Source organism: Hypanus sabinus, chromosome 5, assembly GCF_030144855.1.
Source record: "Hypanus sabinus isolate sHypSab1 chromosome 5, sHypSab1.hap1, whole genome shotgun sequence".
In the NCBI taxonomy this organism is placed as follows: Eukaryota; Metazoa; Chordata; class Chondrichthyes; order Myliobatiformes; family Dasyatidae; genus Hypanus; species Hypanus sabinus.
Genome location: NC_082710.1, coordinates 179,837,537 through 179,860,215, shown reverse-complemented (window position 1 = coordinate 179,860,215; position 22,679 = coordinate 179,837,537). Strand labels below are relative to the sequence as shown.

At 48.9% G+C, this 22,679-nt stretch overlaps 1 protein-coding gene across 1 annotated transcript in view; it reads right to left on the bottom strand.

The window, feature by feature from the left end:
* LOC132394848 (uncharacterized) overlaps window positions 1-21,680 on the bottom strand; it is a 56,799-nt gene extending 35,119 nt beyond the window's left edge. Inside the window, 6 exon segments of the mRNA XM_059971255.1 lie at window positions 7,839-8,363; window positions 18,673-18,791; window positions 18,888-18,910; window positions 20,418-20,651; window positions 21,070-21,165; window positions 21,244-21,680. Coding sequence (XP_059827238.1) covers window positions 7,839-8,363; window positions 18,673-18,791; window positions 18,888-18,910; window positions 20,418-20,651; window positions 21,070-21,165; window positions 21,244-21,654 — 1,408 coding nt within the window. The 5' untranslated portion in view covers window positions 21,655-21,680.
* Window positions 21,681-22,679: the final 999 nt, after the last annotated feature.

Here is a 22,679-nt window from a genome sequence, read left to right as displayed (position 1 = left end):
CACACCTTACACAATTCAATATCCTTTTCCTTAGTGAATACTGAAGAGAAGAAATCATTCAAAATCTCTCCCATCTCCCTCGGCTCCACACAAAGCTGACCACCTTGATTCTCTAAGGGACCAATTTTATCCCTCACTATCCTCTTGCTTTTAATATAACTGTAGGTACCTTTCGGATTTACTTTCACCTTATTTGCCAAACCAAGCTCATATCTTCTTTTAGCTTTTCTAATCTCTTCCTTAAGATTCCTTTTACATTCTTTACACTCCTTGAGCAATTCCTTTACTCCATGCTGCCTATATCTATTGTAGACATCCCTCTTTTTCTGAAACAAGTTTCTAATATCCCTTGAAAACCATGGTGCTTTCAAACCTTTAACCTTTCCTTTCAACCTAACAGGAACATAAAGATTCTGTACCCTCATAATTTCACCCTTAAATGATCTCCATTTCTCTATTACATCCTTCCCATAAAACAACTTGACCCAATCCACTCTCTCTAAATCCCTTCGCATCTCCTCTTGCTCTTAATACCATTAGAACAGGATCTTTACCTATATACAGTGGGACACATTGGGACAAGTACATTTTGGCCCAATTATGCAGTTGACCCAATTAGCCAAATTCATGGAAATAGTCAATAAGATGTTAAAAAAAACAAAATGAGTAACAAATTACACATTTAAACAGAATGCAGAACAAATGTTAATATTACTAGTACTACTACAGTACTATAAAACTGTACAAGTTTGTAATAGTTATCGACAGAGGAATTCACCTAGGTATGTAATGAACAAGATCAGTGCAAACACTTAGAGCTACCAACAATTGCATTGTCAAGGTCTTAATTTTCATTGTAAAGATCAAGATGATTGCCAACACCTTCATCATAGTTCCTAACCTGCTGAAATCATTTCATTTTCACTCTAGCCGTTACTGGCACTTCCATGCCTGAATGCTTGAAACCACAGTGAGCCACACAATTGTCTTACTACCTCTTTCTTGCCAATTACCAGTAAGAAAAAATACTGCTTTTGAACAAACACATGGAATTGATATCATTTAAAAACTGTTCACTCCAAGCACGATATAGTGTCTAATGGCCACTCAGGTATGTGTGACTGAGGCTATTTAGCAACAGTCTCCTGAACTGATAAAGCTGCAGTCTCGCAAACAAACAAAGGCAATCCTGGCTATTTTCTCAATTAGTTTTTGTCCTTGAAGAGTGGCTTCAAATAAATGGCCATCATGATTAACCAATGACCTAATTAAACAGAATCCACTGTATTTATAATTTACTTTATTCTTATCTTAGGAAATAGTCCTACTATGGTTGTTTCAGCAGCTGTCGAGGAAACAGTCAACAACAACTGACACAGACATGATAGAAGACAGTCAATCTCTTTCTGTTTCTGAATGTCAAATTAATGAAATTACATTTTCCTGTAAATGATCCATACCCTCCATTCCCTGCCTGTTCATCTCCCTGTTTAAATGCCTGTTTGAACTGAAGAATTTCAGAGCTGTAAACTTTGATAATAAAAAGAATCTTTGAACCTCTTCAACATCCCGATTGTGTCTGTTTCCACCACTCCCTATCCCGGTCGTCATTCCAGGAACAAACCACTCATTGTGTCAGGAAACATTCCTTCGACATCCCGATTCCATTTTGAAACTTTACCCTTCACGTGGTGTCCTCAGAGAGATGACACTGACTGGCCAGTCTTAAAATTAGAAGAACAGTACAGGTTGGGCAGAATGGCCTGTACAGAATGGCTGTACTGTTCCATGTTCAGTGTTCGAAATATCACAGCCAGGGGCCCAGCAATTTCCTCCCTGGATTCCCACCGTGTCAGACAGGACACTGGGTCAGACCCCCAGGTTCATTCAGCTTTATGTGTTTAAGCTGGTCAGACTCCTTTGTAATGTCAGCGTGTTTCAGGACATTATTTCCCTCCCTGAGTTCCCCAGCTTACGTCACCTTCTCCACAGTAAATACAGATGAAAAGTATTTATTTCATGAGATGTCAGGGGTAGTTTTTTTACGCAGAGAGCGGTGAGTGCATGGACTGGGTTGCTGGTGGTGGAGGTGGAAGCGATAGGGTATTTTAAGAGACTCCTGGATGGATGCATGCAGCTCAGAAAAATAGAGGGCTATGGGTATGTTCAGCACAGCTTTGTGGGCCGAAGGGCCTGTACCGTACTGTAGACTTTTTACAGAATCTTTTGTAGAATCTCCTCTATCTTATCTGCTGTAGCTATCTCACACCTCCATTTGGTCTCCTGATTTCCCCCTCTTCATCCCCTCGACTCCTCGATATATTCACCTGATCCCAGCTGCTTTCACCTGACACACAGCTCCATCCTGACCAGAGCCTCAGTGACCCTCGTCAGCCAGGGTTCCCTCTTGCCCTTCACTCTGACAGGGACAGGCTGATCCTGAACCCTTCCTACTCAGTTTTAAAGCCGCTCACTTGCCAGATGTCTGTTTACTGGGGAACATCCTCCTGTTCTACACCTCCATTCATTCCCCGACCCCTTCAATCCTCCCTCAGTTCAGTCTTTTCACTGATCTGAACCAGAAATAGCAGCGAGGAGGCTGTTCAGCCCGTCACACCTGCTCTCCCATTGAATAAGATCAAAACCACCTCACTGTGCTACAGATGCAAAGGTGTGACAGAAGTGGGGGTGAGAGAGGAGGGGAGTTGTGATGTTGATTAGGGAGAACATCACCACAACACTTAGAGAGATCCTTGTGGGGAACGGCCAGTGAGAGTTTATTGGTAGGAGTTAGAAATATGGAGATGGTCACTTTGTTGGGATTGTACTATAGGATCCCAAATGTCAGTGAGAATCAGTAGGGAGAATGCAGATAACTGTGTCATGGTCCTGTCTGGCAATTCCTCACCTTGCTATTACCTCAGTAATTGGGCCTCAATCCCCTCGTCTAATTTCCAATCATTCCCTGTTCCACTAATTACACAAACCTTACTCAATCAGGCTCGTAAAGCAAGACCTGCCCTTGACAAAGTCATGACTATCCCTAATCAGATTGTGTCTCTCCAAATGTTCATAAATCCTGCCTCTCAGGATGTTCTCCCACAACTTTCCCAACATTGAAGTCAGATTCACATGCGGCTCCCCAACATCCAGAACACCTTCAAAAGGCAATGCCTCAAAAAGGTGGCATCCATCATTAAGGACCCCTAGCACCGATGGCATGCCCTCTTCTCATTGTTAGCATCAGGGAGAAGGCACGGAGCCTGAGGGTACGCAGTCGACATTTCACGAGCAACTTCTTCCCCTCCACCATCAGATTTCTGAATGGACGATGAACCCATGTACACTTCCTCAGTGTCTTTCTCCCCCTCACTTTTTGCACAATTTATTTCTTTTTTTATATAGAAACTTCTTACAGTAATGTACATGTTTTATTACTGTGTATTGTAAGGTACTGATAACAAAATAACAGATTTCACAACATGTGCCAGTGGTATTAAACCAAATTCTGATTCAGATTCACAGGAACAGGCTGTCTGGACGAGGTCCCAGGTGAGCTGCCCACCTCGATACTACATTAGTTTGTGGTAGGACGCCGAGGGTGGAAGTGGAGGGTAGTTTTGCTGATTGGAGGCCTGTGACCAGTGCTGAGCCGTGGGTTCAGTGCTGTGTCCATCGTTGTTTGTGATTTCTATTAATGTTTGGATGACAATGTAGGTGACATTGTTAGTCAGTGTGCAAGAGAATATTTGACGGGGAACTGAAGGGTAACACTCTGACACAAAGGCAGTGGGTGTGTATCGAACGAGCTGTCAGAGAAGGAGGTAGCGGCAGGTACGATGACAACATTTAATAGATACATCGACAGTACATGGATAGGAAAGGTTTAGATGCCATAGACCTCAGGTTTACAGGGATCAGGCCAAATCCAGACCAATGGACAGAACAGCATCTTGGTTAGTTTGGAGAAGTGGGGCCAAAGGGCCTGTTCCCATGCTGTACATCTCAACACAAGCTAAACAGAATCAATCTGTCACTCTCCATCAGTCACTTGGGAAACTGGGACATCATGGTCTCCCAATTGTGATGGATTGTGTTCTGTGTGCAGGGCACGGTCTGGACCCAAGGATAGAAATTAAAATATTGCAACACCAGCTGGTATAAATAATGGGATAGGAATGTGTTTTATTTGTACAGTCTGAATTTTCTACTGAATTAACACCAATGAAGATTAACATTTCAAAAAAAAATCAGGCAATAATCAGCTGCACACACAAAATGTTGGTGGAATACAGCAGGCCAGGCAGCATCTATAAGGAGAAGAACTGTCGATGTTTCAGGCCAAGACCCTTCTTCAGGACTAACTTAAAGGAAAGATAGTAAGAGATTTGAAAGTAGGAGGGGGAGAGGGAAATGCAAAATGATAGGAGAAGACCAGTGGGGGTGGGATGAAGCTAAGAGCTGGAAAGGTGATTGGCAAAAGGGATACAGAGCTGGAGAAGGGAAAGGATCATGGAACAGGAGGCCTAAGGAGAAAGAAAGGAGGGGAGAACCAGAGGGAGATGGAGAACAGGCAAAATGAAGGGCAGAGAGAGAACAAAAAGGGGAGGGGGAAAAATAAGCCAATCAGGGATGGGGTAAGAAGGGGAGGAGGGGCATTAACAGAAGTTAGAGAAGTCAATGTTCATGCCATCGGGTTGGAGGCTATACAGACAGGATAAAAGGTGTTGTTCCTCCAACCTGAGTGTGGCTTCATCTTGAAAGTAGAAGAGGCCATGGATAGACATATCAGAATGGGAATGGGATATGGAATTAAGATGTGTGGCCACTGGGAGATCCAGCTTTCTCTGGCGGACAGAGCGTAGGTGTTCAGTGAAACGGTCTCCCAGTCTGCGTCGGGTCTCACCAATATATAAAAGACCACACCAGGAGTACCGGACGCAGTATACCACACCAGCCGATTCACAGGTGAAGTGTCGCCTCACCTGGAAGGACTGTCTGGGACCCCGAATGATGGTGAGGGAGGAAATGTAAGGGCAGGTGTAGCAACTCTTACTATCTTTTCTTTCAGTTAGTCCTGACGAAGTGTCTCGGCCCGAAACGTCGACAGTGCTTGTCCCTATAGATGCTGCCTGGCCTACTGTGTTCTACCAGCGTTTTGTGTGTGTTGCTTGAATTTCCAGTATCTGCAGATTTCCTCGCATTTGCTTAATAATCAACCAGTTAACTTTAAAACAGTTGAGTTTATTCGAAGGGAAATCATTTTGTATGTGGGAGTCGCGATGAGACCACACATGGAACACCCCAGATTCGTTCACATCTGGGTGACCGAATGTAGTTCATGCCTTCAGACTGAGCTTTCAAACTGAAACACAGAGAAAGAATTGGGAGGGTTGAGAGACTGTGGGTATTTATCGCAAGTGGAATTGATAGATACCTTACTGAAATTATATTCAGCCAGTAATGAATCACATAATTGTATCTTTGTGTGTTTTTCATGAAGAATGAAGGTGACATGAGGAGTAAACTGAATGACACTGAAACTGATGACGTGGTGGATAGTGAAGATTGTCTGAAGTTACAACAGGACCTCAATCAGCTGGCAGAAAGAATTCAACACAGAAATGTGAAAAGTGACACATTTTTAGTAGTTAAAACCTGGACAGAATGTACACAGTGGATGTCAGGGCCCTGGGGAGTGTTGTAGAATAGAAATACCCAGGGGAACAAGTACACAGTTCCTGAGAGTAGAGACACAGGTAGACAGTGTAGTGAAGAAGGGGTCTGGTACGCTGGCTTCATCGATCGGGGATTAAGTACTTGAGATGGTTTGTCGTGTTACAGCTGTACAAGACATTGGGGAGACCACACTCAGAGTACTGGGTGCAGTTCTGGTCACCGAGCTGTAGAAAGGATGACGTTCAGCTGGAATGTGTGCAGACAAGATTCACAGGAATGTTACCGGGGCTCAAGGGCTTCAGGAGAATCTGGATCAACCTGGACTGTTTTCCTGAAGCAAAGGAGACTGAGGGCTGACATTATTGTGATTGATGAAATCCTGCAGGGAAGTGATGAGGTCGATGGTCACAGTCTTTCCTCAGGGGAGGGGTGTCTAAAACTAGAGGATATAGACTTAAGCTCAGAGGGTAAAGATTATCAGGGGACCTGAGTGGCAAATTTTCCACACAGTCGGTGGTCGATAAATGGGATGAGCTGCCGGAGGAAATGGTAGAGGCCGATAGAATTGAAACATTTTTAGGACATTTGGATTGAAACCGTTTAGAGGGATGCTGGCCAAGTGGGATGTGCTGAGGAAGCCAGCTTGGTTGTCAGGGACATGTTATGTCGAAGGGCCGGTGTGTGTGCTGTCACCTCCATTAGTCTCATTCGGAAGAGTGGGACCTCACATCAGAGCAGGGCTGTACAGGGGGGAAGTCAGGAAGTTTTCCTGCATCCGTGTTTGAGTAATCCCAGTGTATCCAACACCTCACAATCTTCTGCCGTACCAAGATCCCCCATTTCAGTGTCAAAGACATTTGCCTGACAAGTTAAATAATTGATATTTAATCACCTTGTCACCCTCCTGTTTTACACCTCTATTTATTCCCCAGACCTTTCTATCCTCCCTCTGGTCAGTCTGTGCACTGCTCTGAAGAACATCAGAAACCCTTAGCTGCGTGAAAGGGTATCGGGAGAAGGCAGGGTATGGAGATGACAGGAAGAATCAGAGCAGCCCATGATTGAATGGCAGAACACTCAATGTGCTGAATGCCGACTTCTGCTTCTATATTGTCTGGTCTTAAACTGAATATCTGATTCAATGCAGAGACCCCTGTTCTATTTGTCTCGTAAATTAGAGGAATGGCTCCTCATGTCCCACCAGGGTGGCCGGAAACCTGACGGCATCAACATCGATTTCTCAAACTTCTGGTAGTCGCTCCCTCTGTCACTTTTCCTGTTTAATCGTCTCCCTCCTCCTGATCCATCAGCCCCATCACCTTAGCTCTTTCCCCTCCTCCTTACACACTCCTCCCGACCCTCTCCATCTGCCCATCACCCACACACTCCTCCCCCACTCTCTCCATCTGCCCATCCCCCACACACTCCTCCCGACCCTCTCCATCTGCCCATCACCCACACACTCCTCCCGACCCTCTCCAGCTGCCCATCACCCACACACTCCTCCCCACCCTCTCCATCTGACTATCACCCACACACTCCTCCCCACGGTCTCCATCTGCCCATCACCCACACACTCCTCCCCACCCTCTCCATCTGCCCATCTCCCACACACTCCTCCCCACCCTCTCCAGCTGCCCATCACCCACACACTCCTCCCCCACTCTCTCCATCTGCCCATCACCCACACACCCCTCCCCAACCTCTCCATCTGCCCATCACCCACACACTCCTCCCCATCCTCCCTTTATTCCAGGCTCCACTTTCCCCTCCTGTGTTCCACACGCCACCCCTTCCTCATCTATTACCCCTCACCTGATCCACCCCTCACCTGCCCATTTCCCTCCATAGATGTTGCCTGACACGCTGGGAGACCCATACCCTTTGTGTGTTACCACCACTACACGTCCCGTTTTCCCAAATTTCACCTTGACCTCCCTCTCCCAGTCAGCACCACCACCACTTGCCCCAGTTACCCTGTCAGTCCCGGGGGACTTTAGCACCCGGGGGAGCCAGGGAGCTCAGGACGACGGATGCAGTGAACGAGGTAAAATTAATGGACCAATGATTCTCACATCGTGTTTATTTCACTCTCTGCACATTTATATTTACACTGACTGACTCCTGACACCGGTCCAGGACCCGACCCGTTTACAGACCCGGAGTGGAACCGGAGCAGATTCTCAGCCACTGGTTTTCATTTCCAGTCCAGAAGAAAGGATAAAGTTTCTCCGTGAATTTATTCCCAGTGAAGGTGTGGAGATGGGACTTGGTCTCCGTGTTGTAAAATGAAACTGTTCCAGACTCGTAACTGAGATAAACTCCCACCCTCCCGGGGATGGGACCGGCAGGGAGACGGGACACAGGGGAGGTGTAAACCCACATCCCGTCATTAAACCGCCCGATGGTCCAGCATCCGGTCTCCGGACTCAGTCCGACCCCTCCCTTCCTCTCCACAGACTCTGCGGCGACTCCCAGACTCCAGCGCCGATTCCCCGTCACCTCCACCTCCCAGTAATGTCTCCCCGATGTGAATCCCTCCGATCCCAGCACACAAGCCCAGACTGTGAACCTCTTCCCGGTGTCAGGGAGATTCCTCCGGGTCCCGGTCCATCTCACACTCTTCCGATCCTCAGACACCTCGAGCCGCGGATGCGCCGTTTCCACATCCAGGGTGACAGAGACTGGGGGGAGAAGCAGAGAATTAGAGAGTCCCCGGGATCGGGGGGAGGCTCCGGCAGCGCGGCCCCGGGGAAGACTCGGGCAGCGCGGCCCCGGGGAGCGGGGGGAGACTCGGGCAGCGCGGCCCCGGGACCGGGGGGAGACGGGCAGCGCGGCCCCGGGATCGGGGGAGACTCGGGCAGCGCGGCCCCGGGATCGGGGGGGAGACTCGGACAGCGCGGCTCCGGGGATCGGGGGGAGACTCGGACAGCGCGGCTCCGGGGATCGGGGGGGAGACTCGGGCAGCGCGGCCCCGGGGATCGGGGGGAGACTCGGGCAGCGCGGCCCCGGGGATCGGGGGGGGGGGGAGACTCGGGCAGCGCGGCCCCGGGATCGGGGGGAGACTCGGGCAGCGCGGCCCCGTGGATCGGGGGGGAGACTGGGGCAGCGCGGCCCCGGGGATCGGGGGAGACTCGGACAGCGCGGCCCCGTGGATCGGGGGAGACTCGGACAGCGCGGCCCCGGGAATCGGGGGGGGGGAGACTCGGGCAGCGCGGCCCCGTGGATCGGGGGGGAGACTCGGGCAGCGCGGCCCCGTGGATCGGGGGGGAGACTGGGGCAGCGCGGCCCCGTGGATCGGGGGGGAGACTGGGGCAGCGCGGCCCCGGGGATCGGGGGGAGACTCGGGCAGCGCGGCCCCGGGGATCGGGGGGAGACTCGGGCAGCGCGGCCCCGGGGATCGGGGGAGACTCGGACAGCGCGGCCCCCGGGATCGGGGGGAGACTCGGGCAGCGCGGCCCCCGGGGATCGGGGGGAGACTCGGGCAGCGCGGCCCCGGGGACCGGGGGGAGACTCGGACAGCGCGGCCCCCGGGATCGGGGGAGACTCGGGCAGCGCGTCCCCGGGATCGGGGGGAGACTCGGGCAGCGCGGCCCCGGGGATCGGGGGGAGACTCGGGCAGCGCGGCCCCGGGATCGGGGGGAGACTCGGGCAGCGCGGCCCCGGGGATCGGGGGAGACTCGGACAGCGCGGCCCCGGGGACCGGGGGGAGACTCGGGCAGCGCGGCCCCGGGGATCGGGGGGAGACTCGGGCAGCGCGGCCCCGGGATCGGGGGAGACTCGGGCAGCGCGGCCCCGGGATCGGGGGAGACTCGGACAGCGCGGCCCCGGGATCGGGGGGGAGACTCGGGCAGCGCGTCCCCGGGATCGGGGGGAGACTCGGGCAGCGCGGCCCCGGGATCGGGGGAGACTCGGACAGCGCGGCCCCCGGGATCGGGGAGAGGCCGCTGGGCCTCAGGTGCAGTCGGGTGGGCGACAAGACCCTTTCCCGGGGTTTTACCCAAACACAGCGGATGGACAACCGGCATCTTCCCGAGGTTTTTCCTGACCAGCAAACACAAAATTCTGGAGGATCTCAGCGGGTCAAGCGGCATGTGTTAATGGAGATGTACAGTCCATGTTTCAACCCGAGATATTTCCTCAAAAATGGAAAGAAAAGCGGCGGATAACAGTAGATAGATGTGAGGAATGGATGGAGCAACAGCTGATGAGGATGAGGTGAATGAACATTTGAAATGGAGGTGAGGCTGAATTCATTCGTGCTGACCAACTTATTCTATTGGTCTAGTTCCATTTGCCTGTATCTGCCATTACTCCTTCAAACCTTTCCTACCCACGTACCTGTCCAAGCAACAAATACAAAATGCCGGAGGAACCCAGCAGTCCAGGCAGCATCCAGGGAAAAAGTAAAGTCAACATTTTGGCAGGACTGGAGAGAAAAGGCTGAGGAGTAGATTTAAAAGATGAGTGTGGGAGGGAGAGAGAACCACCAGATGCAGGTGAAACCTGGAGGGGGTGGGATGAAGTAACGAGCTGGGTAGTTGATTGGCAAGATGAGCTGAGAGAGGGAAAAGGGATGGGAAATGGAGAAGGGGAGGGGCGGTTTGGGGGCATTACTGGAAGTTTAAGAATGATGTTCTTGCCATCAGGTTGGAGGCTCCCCAAATGGAATTTAAGGTGTTCATTCTGCTGTTACGAACCCCGTAACTGGGTCACTTGCCAGCGAAGATAGAGAGGTCCGTTGAAGTCTGATGCTACTACTTTAACAGTATTTATTGGTAAAAATACACAAAAATAATATCAATGCAAACATACAAATACTATATGTCGTCAATACTAGATCCAAAATTGCGGGTATAATAATAATCAATAAGAAATAGCTCTATCGTTGTCTCGGGGGATAATGTATTGTCCGATGGAAATATAAAAGTCACTCAAGTTCATTCAGGCTGCAGCTTTTGGTTGGAGAGAAAGAGAGATGGATTTTTAGAACTTGCCAGTTTTTTTCTTTTTATGATGTCGATCCTTCGAAATGTCATTGGTGGTGGTTTCTCCTTTTAGCTAAAGCCATTCTTCCGTGGTAAGTCCCGCCAATCCCAGGCAACGGGAAAGGACGCACGCGGGCCCCACAGGCTGTCGCTATTAAACACTGTCACGGGATTTCTAGCATTTCTCCTGGTGCATCTAAAGGGCAGGACTACATTCCAAACCTGTGAGGATTCTCTCTCATTTCCTGGGTCCCCAGACCTGAATTAATAGCGATCTTGCGACTCTCAAAAAGGAGGGGGCTACTTTGTACCCTTCGGCCCCTCAGAGTTGTGGCACATTCGTAACACTGCAAACCAAGTGTGGCCTTATCCCGAAAGTGGAGGACATATGAGAATGGGAATGGGAAGTGGACACTGGGAGATCTTGTTCTGGCGGACGGATCGTAGATGCTCGGTGAAGCGGTCTCCCAAACTATGTTGGGTCTCACCGATACAAAGGAGGCCACACAGTGTATGACCCCAGCAGACTCACAGATCAAGTGTCCCCTCAGCTGGAAGGACTGTTTAGGGCCCTGGATGGTAGTGCGAGAGAATGTGTAGAGGCAAGTGTAGCACATTACCCTTGCAAGGATCAGTGCCAAGATGGAGATCTGTGGGGAGGGATGAACAGACAAGGGAGTTGCGTGGGGCGGGAGGGAAAGATTGGCTTGGTGGTGGGATCTCATTTTGAAGTGGTAGAAGTTTTGAAGAATTATTTGCCAGATGTGGAGGCTGGTGGAATGGTAGATGAGGACAAGAGGAACCCTATCCCTGGTAGGGTGGTGAAGGATGGGGTAAGAGCAGACGTGCGTGAAATGGAAGCGATGCGGTTGAGGGTAGTGTTGACGGTGGAGGAAAGGAAGCCCCTTTCTTTGAAAAAGGAGGACATGTCCTTTGTTGTAGAATGAAAAGCCTCATCCGGAGAGCAGAATCGGAGGTGACAGAGGAATTGAGAGAAGGGGATGGTGATTTTACAAGTACCAGGCTGGGATGAGGTATAGTCCAGGTAGCTGTGAGAGACCATTGGTTGATAATACACACTGGTGCATAAGCTGTCACCAGATCAAGAAAGGGAAGCGATGTATTGGAAATGGACCAGGGGTGGAGGCAAAGTGGATGAAGTTGACGAGTTTAGCATGAGGGCAGGAAGCAGCACCAATGTAGTCATCAACATAGTGCAGGAAAAGTGTGGGTGGTCATCAGTGTGGGCTTGGAACATAGACTGTTCCAGATAGGAACAGCTGGGACCCACGTGAGTGCCCATGACTTCACCTTTTGACAAAATGAAGTGGGAGGAGCCAAAGGAAAAATTATTGAGATTGAGGACATTCCACTAAGCGGAGGAGAGTAGTGGTGGAGGGGAACTGGTTAGTTCCGGTGTGCAGAAAAAATGGAGAGCTTTGAGGCCTTTCCTGTCCCGATGTCTTTTAAATCATTGTAACTGTACCCACCTCCACGGTTTGCTTTGCAGCCTCCTGAGCTCCAGGAAAAAGACCCAGAATATCCAGCCTCTCCTTATAACCCAACTCTCCAGTCCCAGTAACATCCTTGTAAATCCGTTTTATACCCTCTCAGTTTAATGACATTCTTCCTGTAGAAAGATCACCAGCACTGTACAGCGTGATCCAAATCATAAAGACAAACAAGAGTGTGGATGCTGGAACTCCAAAACAACACACACAAAATCTCAAACCGAAACATCAATGGTTAATTCATTTCCATAGATGCTGGCTGACCTGCTGAGTTCCTCCAACATTTTGTGTGTGTTGCTTGAATTTCCATCATCTGCATATTTTCTATTGTTTAATTATATAAATGAAAGTATTGAGTACAGGAGATGGGATGTTATGCTGAAGTTGTCTGAGATGTTGGTGAGGCATAATTTGGAGTGTTGTGTGCAGTTTTGGTCACCTACCTGCAAGAAAGATGTAAATAAGGATGAAAGAGAACAGAGAACATTCACAGGGACGTTGCTCAGACTGGAGGCTCTGAGTTATAAGGAAAGATTGAACAGGTTAAGACTTTGTTCCTTGTAACATAGATGACTGAGGGGAAATAAGAGAGGTATACAAAATTACGAGGAGAGTAAATGCAAATGGGGGTAAGACTACAACTGGAGGTCATGCGTGAGGGTGAAAGGTGAAAAGTTTAAGGGGAACATGAGGGGAAATTTCACTCAGAGGATTGTGAAAGGTCTGGAATGAGGTACCTGTGCAAGTGTAAACTCAATTTCAATGTTTAACATAAGTTTGGACCTATACATGGATTGCAGAGGTGGTCATGGTGCAGGTTGAAGGGAGTAGGCAGTTTAAATGTGACGGCATAAACTAGATGGGCCAAAGGGCCTGTTTCAGTTCTGTACTTTTCTATCCTCTTCTGACCCTAGTACAAAGACAAAGTGGTTATTTAGTTAATTGGTCATTGTAAAATGTCCTGTGGTTAGACTAGTGTTGAAGAGCTAGTGTAGTAGGTTAAATGGTCATTGTACGTTGCCCCGTGATTACGCTGGTTTTAAATAGTTGGGGTGCTGGGTGGAGCGGGTCGTTGGTCTGGGATGGCCTGTTTCACACTGTCTCTAAATAAATAAATAACCTCTTCACTGTCCATGAAATCACCAATTTTAGAGTCCTTCACAAACCTACTAAACACGTCACCTACATTCTCTCCAAATCATTCATATGGATGATGTAAAACAGTGGACCCAGCACCGATCCCTGCAGAACAACCACTGGTCACGGGACTCCACCCAGACAACTCTGCATCCTATTCCAGATCGTACTGTATCCCATGTGATCTAACTCTCTGCTACCTTGTCAAATCCCTCGCTAAACTCCATGGAGATGATGTCTACTGCACTTTCATTAGCTGTAATTTATTTATTGAGATACAGCACGGAATAGGCCCTCCCGGCCCTTTGACCCCCACCACCCAGAAACCCGATTTAATCCGAGCCTGACCATGGGACAAGTTACAATAACCCCCACCACCCACTAACCCGATTTAATCCGAGCCTGACCATGGGACAAGTTACAATGACCCCCCACCACCCAGAAACCCGATTTAATCTGAGCCTGACCATGGGACAAGTTACAATGACCCCCCACCACCCAGAAACCCGATTTAATCTGAGCCTGACAATGGGACAAGTTACAATGACCCCCACCACCCAGCATCCCCCGATTTAATCCGAGCCTGACCATGGGACGTTACAATGACCCCCACCACCCAGAAACCACTGATTTAATCCGAGCCTGACCATGGGACGTTACAATGACCCCCACCACCCAGAAACCCGATTTAATCCGAGCCTGACCATGGGACAAGTTACAACGACCCCCACCACCCAGAAACCCGATTTAATCCGAGCCTGACCATGGGACAAGTTACAATGACCCCCACCACCCAGAAACCCGATTTAATCCGAGCCTGACCATGGGACGTTACAATGACCCCCACCACCCAGAAACCCGATTTAATCCGAGCCTGACCATGGGACAAGTTACAATGACCCCCACCACCCAGAAACCCGATTTAATCTGAGCCTGACCATGGGACAATTTACAATGACCCCCAGCACCCAGCAACCCCCGATTTAATCCGAGCCTGACCATGGGACAAGTTACAATGACCCCCACCACCCAGAAACCCCTGATTTAATCCGAGCCTGACCATGGGACAAGTTACAATGACCCTCACCACCCAGAAACCCGATTTAATCCGAGCCTGACCATGGGACAAGTTACAATGACCCCCACCACCCAGAAACCCCGGATTTAATCTGAGCCTGACCATGGGACAAGTTACAATGACCCCCACCACCCAGAAACCCGATTTAATCTGAGCCTGACCATGGGACAATTTACAATGACCCCCAGCACCCAGCAACCCCCGATTTAATCCGAGCCTGACCATGGGACAAGTTACAATGACCCCCACCACCCAGAAACCCGATTTAATCTGAGCCTGACCATGGGACAATTTACAATGACCCCCACCACCCAGAAACCCCTGATTTAATCCGAGCCTGACCATGGGACAAGTTACAACGACCCCCACCACCCAGAAACCCGATTTAATCCGAGCCTGACCATGGGACAAGTTACAATGACCACCACCACCCAGCAACCCCGGATTTAATCTGAGCCTGACCATGGGACAAGTTACAATGACCCCCACCACCCAGAAACCCGATTTAATCTGAGCCTGACCATGGGACAATTTACAATGACCCCCCACCACCCAGAAACCCGATTTAATCTGAGCCTGACCATGGGACAAGTTACAATAACCCCCACCACCCAGCATCCCCCGATTTAATCCGAGCCTGACCATGGGACGTTACAATGACCCCCACCACCCAGAAACCACTGATTTAATCCGAGCCTGACCATGGGACGTTACAATGACCCCCACCACCCAGAAACCCGATTTAATCCGAGCCTGACCATGGGACAAGTTACAACGACCCCCACCACCCAGAAACCCGATTTAATCCAAGCCTGACCATGGGACAAGTTACAATGACCCCCACCACCCAGAAACCCGATTTAATCTGAGCCTGACCATGGGACAAGTTACAATGACCCCCACCACCCAGAAACCCGATTTAATCCGAGCCTGACCATGGGACAAGTTACAATGACCCTCACCACCCAGAAACCCGATTTAATCCGAGCCTGACCATGGGACAAGTTACAATGACCCCCACCACCCAGAAACCCGATTTAATCTGAGCCTGACCATGGGACAATTTACAATGACCCCCAACACCCAGAAACCCCTGATTTAATCCGAGCCTGACCATGGGACAAGTTACAACGACCCCCACCACCCAGAAACCCGATTTAATCCGAGCCTGACCATGGGACAAGTTACAATGACCCCCACCACCCAGCAACCCCGGATTTAATCTGAGCCTGACCATGGGACAAGTTACAATGACCCCCACCACCCAGAAACCAGATTTAATCTGAGCCTGACCATGGGACAATTTACAATGACCCCCACCACCCAGAAACCCGATTTAATCTGAGCCTGACCATGGGACAAGTTACAATGACCCCCAGCACCCAGCAACCCCCGATTTAATCCGAGCCTGACCATGGGACAAGTTACAATGACCCTCACCACCCAGAAACCCGATTTAATCCGAGCCTGACCATGGGACAAGTTACAATGACCCCCACCACCCAGAAACCCCGGATTTAATCTGAGCCTGACCATGGGACAAGTTACAATGACCCCCACCACCCAGAAACCCCTGATTTAATCCAAGCCTGACCATGGGACAAGTTACAATGACCCCCACCACCCAGAAACCCCTGATTTAATCCGAGCCTGACCATGGGACAAGTTACAATAACCCCCACCACCCAGAAACCCGATTTAATCCAAGCCTGACCATGGGACAATTTACAATGACCCCCACCACCCAGAAACCCCGGATTTAATCCGAGCCTGACCATGGGACAATTTACAATGACACCCACCACCCAGAAACCCGATTTAATCCGAGCCTGACCATGGGACAAGTTACAATGACCCCCACCACCCAGAAACCCCGGATTTAATCTGAGCCTGACCATGGGACAAGTTACAATGACCCCCACCACTCAGCAAACCCTGATTTAATCCGAGCCTGACCATGGGACAAGTTACAATGACCCCCACCACCCAGAAACCCCTGATTTAATCCGAGCCTGACCATGGGACAAGTTACAATGACCCCCACCACCCAGAAACCCGATTTAATCCGAGCCTGACCATGGGACAAGTTACAATGACCCCCACCACCCAGAAACCCGATTTAATCCGAGCCTGACCATGGGACAAGTTACAATGACCCCCACCACCCAGAAACCCCTGATTTAATCCGAGCCTGACCATGGGACGTTACAATGACCCCCACCACCCAGCAACCCCCGATTTAATCCGAGCCTGACCATGGGACAAGTTACAATGACCCCCACCACCCAGAAACCCGATTTAATCCGAGCCTGACCATGGGACAAGTTACAATGACCCCCACCACCCAGAAACCCGATTTAATCCGAGCCTGACCATGGGACAAGTTACAATGACCCCCACCACCCAGCAACCCCTGATTTAATCCGAGCCTGACCATGGGACAAGTTACAATGACCCCCACCACCCAGAAACCCCTGATTTAATCCGAGCCTGACCATGGGACAAGTTACGATGACCCCCACCACCCAGAAACCCGATTTAATCCGAGCCTGACCATGGGACGTTACAATGACCCCCACCACCCAGCATCCCCCGATTTAATCCGAGCCTGACCATGGGACAAGTTACAATGACCCTCACCACTCAGCAACCCGATTTAATTCGAGCCTGACAACGGGATAATTGGATTGTGGGAGGAACTGGAGCACATAGAGGAAACCCACACGGTCACGGGGAGAACGTACCAGGGAAGTTCAGTCCATAAGCCGAAAGTCAGTGGTGGGAAAGTTTCTGAGAGACAGGATCGAACAACATTTGGAATGACAAGGACTGATCAGGGACAGTCAGCACGGTGTTGTGCATGGAAAATCACGTCTCACAAATTCCAGTTTGTCGGAGAGGTGACAGAGAGGATTGACCAGGACAGGGTGGTAGACATTGTCCACATGAACTTCACCAGGGCATATGATGTTGATCATAGACCACACATGGTGTATTTGGTGCATTTCTGGGTCCCCGAGTCTGGGAAGGATGTCATTACAGGAGAATGTTACCAGGACTGGAGGGCCTGGGGTAAAAGGAGAGACTGGATAAGCTGGGGGTATTTCCCTGGAGCATTGGATGTTGAGGGGAGAACCCTTTTCGAGGTATATAAAATCATGAGGGCAGATGTAAAGTCTATACACATGGTCTCTTTCCACAGAATACCAGAGTCCAAAAGCAGAGAGCAGAGATTCAAGACAAAGTTTTTAAGCGATCTGTGACGGATGTGAGTATATGTGGAATTTGCTGCCGGGGAAGCCGTAGAAACAGGTATAATTAAAATATTTTAAAATATATTAGACAGGTACACAGATAGGAAATGGTTAGAGGAATATGGGAGAAGCATACGGAAATGTGTCTGTTTCTCTGGCGATGTGTCCCACTCTGATTGTGCATTTGGATATCTGTCACTGTGTGTGAGTAAATATCAGTGAGTGTGTGTTCACATTGAAGGTGAGGGTCACATTGAAGTATTGTGTTACAGCGTGTCTTCATATGTCCAGTGTGTGTTGGCAATGTGTCACATGTGTGTGAATTGTTCAAGTGAAAAACATTCACTGTGTGTGAAGAGAGAATAGTTTCCATGTCACTGAGGGGACGAACAATGTGCAATGCTGAGGCTCTGACGACAGTCTGCCAATCCTTCCTGTGGATGTGTGTGAGGGAGATTTGCCAGACCAGTTATGCTGTGTGGGCTTCTCCCGTCGTTCACCGAGATCAATGCTGATTGGTTCAGTCTGACGATGCTTCAATGTGGTGGTTTGATCACAACAGTGAGACTGGCGAGTCCAGCAGGGGGCAGAGCTGAGTCAATCAGACTGCGGTCACGGACAGGTCAGACAGGGGGAGGGGCTCGAAGGACTGGTGTATTTTTCTGACAATCCCTGTCACCACAGTGATACCAGATTTTATCCCCTTTAATGTCATTAATGGAATATTAATTCCAGAGCTACTGTGGCAGGATTCAAGCACATTCATTGACATATTTTTCCAGTATGAATGGGATCAGGATGCAGTGGTTCATCTGACAGTCCCGTGAATTGGTTATATTTTGCCCCAGTGTTGGTGTGTTCAGGGGTCTGACATCGCCAGATGATCATGTGACAGTGATGCCTCCCTGTGGGTGGGGTTAGGGCCAGAATAAACCACTTCCCCTTCAGCCTATTATTACAGCCAAATGTTGTGTCTAATTATTAATTGTGTCTGAAACAAGAACAAATGAATCTGTATGTTTTACCTTGCTTAATGCCGTCAAATGCTTCTCCCAATGCCGTGTCGAACAAATAGGGGTGATAGAATTTTCCAGCCAGTAGGGCACCATCTGTCACTGACAATGTCTGGGCATCATCACAGCTCCTGTAAATATCATACAGCTGGTTATAAACTGAGCGTCAGTGATATTTGAACTATTTTACAAATCCATACAGAGTTTCAATAAAAACCATGTCCTACCTCCTCTTCCGACGAGCTTCCTCCTGAAATAAATCAAACACAGATCTCAATTGACTGAGACTGACCATCGGCGTCCCAATAACAGGAATCTGAGACAGGTTATTAAAAGCTGCCGGGAGCTTAGGAGGACGATGGCGCCTAATGGCGACTGCTTTGCTAGAGTCTTCGGAAACAGCTCTATTTCTATCTTTAGTATCTCTATTCTTCCCTTTCAGGGTTCTTTTGAAGACCCTGACCTGGAGTTACACACTGCCTTCGGTTCTTTGTGGGAATGAGACCCACTCTCGGGGTCTCACAACTGGCCACTGTTCAATATATCGAGGACGCGGCCTAGAAGACTATCACACCTTCAGAGTTCCAGGATTTTGTGGCTCTGGAGGTGGGTGGACTCGAGGTCGGTGCCTCTGCTGGGAATTGTGGGTGTGTCGTGGGAGATGGAGGATCGAAGACAACAAGCTGCTGTTGGCTGTGCGACCCGAGACCCGAGTTGTTTTGGAACAGAGCTTGAGAAAGACAATGCAACAGACTTTCAACAATGTAAATCAGTCTGTTGTTTGTTACATTTCCCCTCTCGCTGTGAAACGGGTCACCTCTTCTTCCCTTTTTTAGGGAGAGAGAGCCTGTGTTATGTTGAATTACCGGGTGAACGAGTACTCTTTGGGCTACTGCAAGTCTGTGTCTTTATTGATGCTTTGCTGCATGTTTGAGTGCTCGGTCGAGGGTGCTAATGTTTTTTTCCTGGTGGGGGAGACGGGTCGTTGCCTTGCCGCTGATTATGTGTGGGAGGGGGATCTGGGGAAGCTTCGGGGTTTTAACATTTAATTCATTCATTCTTTGGGGCAATCCTTCATTTTCATGGATGTTCATGTCGAAAAAGAATTTCAGGATGTATATTGTACACATTTCTCTGACTTTAAATGTACCTTTGGAACTTTGAAAACTCCCACTAAACTCATTCCTACTGACACACACGGAGAAAGTACAAGGATTGTTTATTAAATTTATAGCATAACTGAGAGATGGAACTTACAGGAGAGACTGGACAGGTTGTGTATTTTTATCTGGATACAATGGCAGGGAGGATCAGATGGAGGAATTTAACATTCTGAATCGATTTGATGGGGTGGGAATGGAGAAAATATTTCTATTTTTATGAGATAAGAAGTCAAAGATAAGACATCATTTGGTTGTGAATAAATCCCACAAGAAATGCGGTGAAGAGAATATCAGAAATACACTCAAAGCCTTTGACTGCAACTGGTTGTTACTCTGAGTCTCAGGGGATATTATACGTGGGAATCACAGAAACGACCACCAGCTCAGTGCTCTGATCAGAGTAACGCATTCCCGAGAAGGTTGCAGACTGTCCTGTGATGTACAGATGTTGTGGGAGGCTGGTTTGGGAGAATGACAATTCTGAATAGTCAGGATGTCCACATGGTGGAAATCAGTTTCCAACTACAGTATTTGAGATAAAATACATCATTTTGTGACTGGGCACTTTTACAGAAACAAATTGAAATCTCTCACCATGAGGAGTGTGACATTTTCTTGTTGATCCATTCGTTCCTGTAACTTTGAGATTTCCTCCTGGATAGAATTTAAATTCTCTTGAATCTCTCGAAGATTTTTCTTCATTGGATTCAGAATCCTCTCCTCTTCTTCCTTGAGATCTCGGAGTGCGTGTTGCTCTTTATCAGTGAGAACTCGGCGCAGTTCAGCAAAATGGGATGTGATCTGGGAATGAAGGCTGTGTGATTGTTCCTGTCAATGAAATGAGAGGCTAGTTTAATATCTGAGGCTATTATTTTGTATTTCATTCTGACATGGAAGGTAACCATTCAGCCCATTAACGCCTCTGCTGGTTCTCAGAACAATCCCTTCCATCACATCCCCCCACGTCTCCCTGAAACATATACTCCGTCTCTGACCCACTAACTCCGACCTGATTCACAGACCACCCAACGTCACAAGGTTAATTACAGTCGCCAATTTACCGTTCAACCATGCAATGTCGGCTGAAGGAAAGTACTGGATACAGGGAGAACATGCAAACTCCACGCAGACAGCTCCAGGGGTCAGGATCGATCCCAGGTTACTGGAGCTGCGATCCTCTGCTATTCTGCATTGAATGGAACAAAACTACACAGCGAATTTGTAAATTCTGCTCAGGAAGCCTCACCCGAACTCCAGAAATCTTCTCTTTCTGTTGTTGCTCCATTTTCTCCAAGTCTGATTTCTTTTTAGTGAGAGAGTCTAAGGAAGATTTAACCCGACCCTGGGAATCAGAGAGTGAAGACATTAGACCAAAATATGCAACTAAGTAAACAGCTGATCAAAACCTGGTTAGTTTTACCTTGTAGATTTCAACGGCTTCGTTAACCGGCATGAAGTTGTGAGACTTGTGTTCCCGCGCAGTCGCACAGATCAGGCAGATCAGTGTGTCGTCCGTCTCACAAAACAGCTTCAGTTCTTCCCCATGTTTCTTGCAGTGAAGTTTACTTTCCTTCCCTTTCGGATTCAGGTTTAGTTTTCTAGCTTTCTCAGACAGATTTGCTAACACCCGATTGACCTTGAGGGTGCGGTCTGCAAACACCTCTCTACATTCCGGGCAGGAGATTCTCTCCCCACTTTCCCAACACCGTGTGATGCAGGAGCGGCAGAAGTTGTGTCCACACTCCAGTATAACCGGATCGGTGAAGAAATCCAGGCAGATGGGACAAATAACCTCCTCGGTTAAACTCTCGACCTGTTCTTTCGAAGCCATGTTAACTCTCGGTACTTCCTGGTTCAATGTCCTTTCACTTTCGAGAGCGGCTGAACGCCTGCGGTACCGCCGCTGCCCACTAGGGGCGCTGCAGTCTGGGGAATGAATGTTCCTTTTCAGTGAAGCAGGAATCGTGTTCATTTCCACAGCAACGATCAGAAACACATTAAACAAGTCTAACATAGATAAAGCCGGAGAGAAGAGCTTGGGCAGAACTGAAGGTGCAAGACCTGAAGAGAGACACAGAGACTGTAAATGCAGGAATCTGGAAGAAAAAGAGAGCTTCTGGAGAAACTCAGCGGGTCAGACAGCATTTGTGGAGAAAAACAGAGAGGAGAAATTCCGGGTTGAGACAGTCCAGATGAAGGCTCTCGAACTGAATTGTAGGTTGTCCATTTCTCTGCACAGATACTGCCTAACCCTCGGTGTTCCTCAATAGGCTCGGTTTTTTTAATATCGAGCACTAAAGGGAGTCAGACTGAGGTGTAAAATAGGTGATTAATGTAAATTTATAACAACTGTTAATTGTACGGAACACGGGATGTAGAGGGAATCTGCTGTGGGGAGACTGATGCTGTGGCGATGACATAGATGTGGCTGCAGGAATCACCACAGGACTGGACATTGTACGTCACAGTGTGGGAAACATTCAACTCCTGATTTCCATTTCCCTCTTGACTTCACCACCTACGGCCCGGCTCCAAAGGTCCGGTTTCACTTGTTCTGAACAGGGTCCACGTGAGGAAATGATTTCCTCCCCCCCACCCACTCCGTCTTCTAAAGCCCGTGAGCCCCAGAGAGCAGGGGCACTGGGCTGGAATCTCCACTCACAAACACAAGAGATTCTGCAGATGCTGGAATTCCAGAGCAACACACACAATATATGGAGGAACTCAGCCGGTCAGACAGCGTATGAAGAGGAATAAACAGCGTTGAAGGGTCTCGGTCTGAAACGATGACTATTATCCTCTCCACAGCTGCTGCCTGACCCCCTGAGTTCCTCCAGTATTTTGAGTATGTTGCTC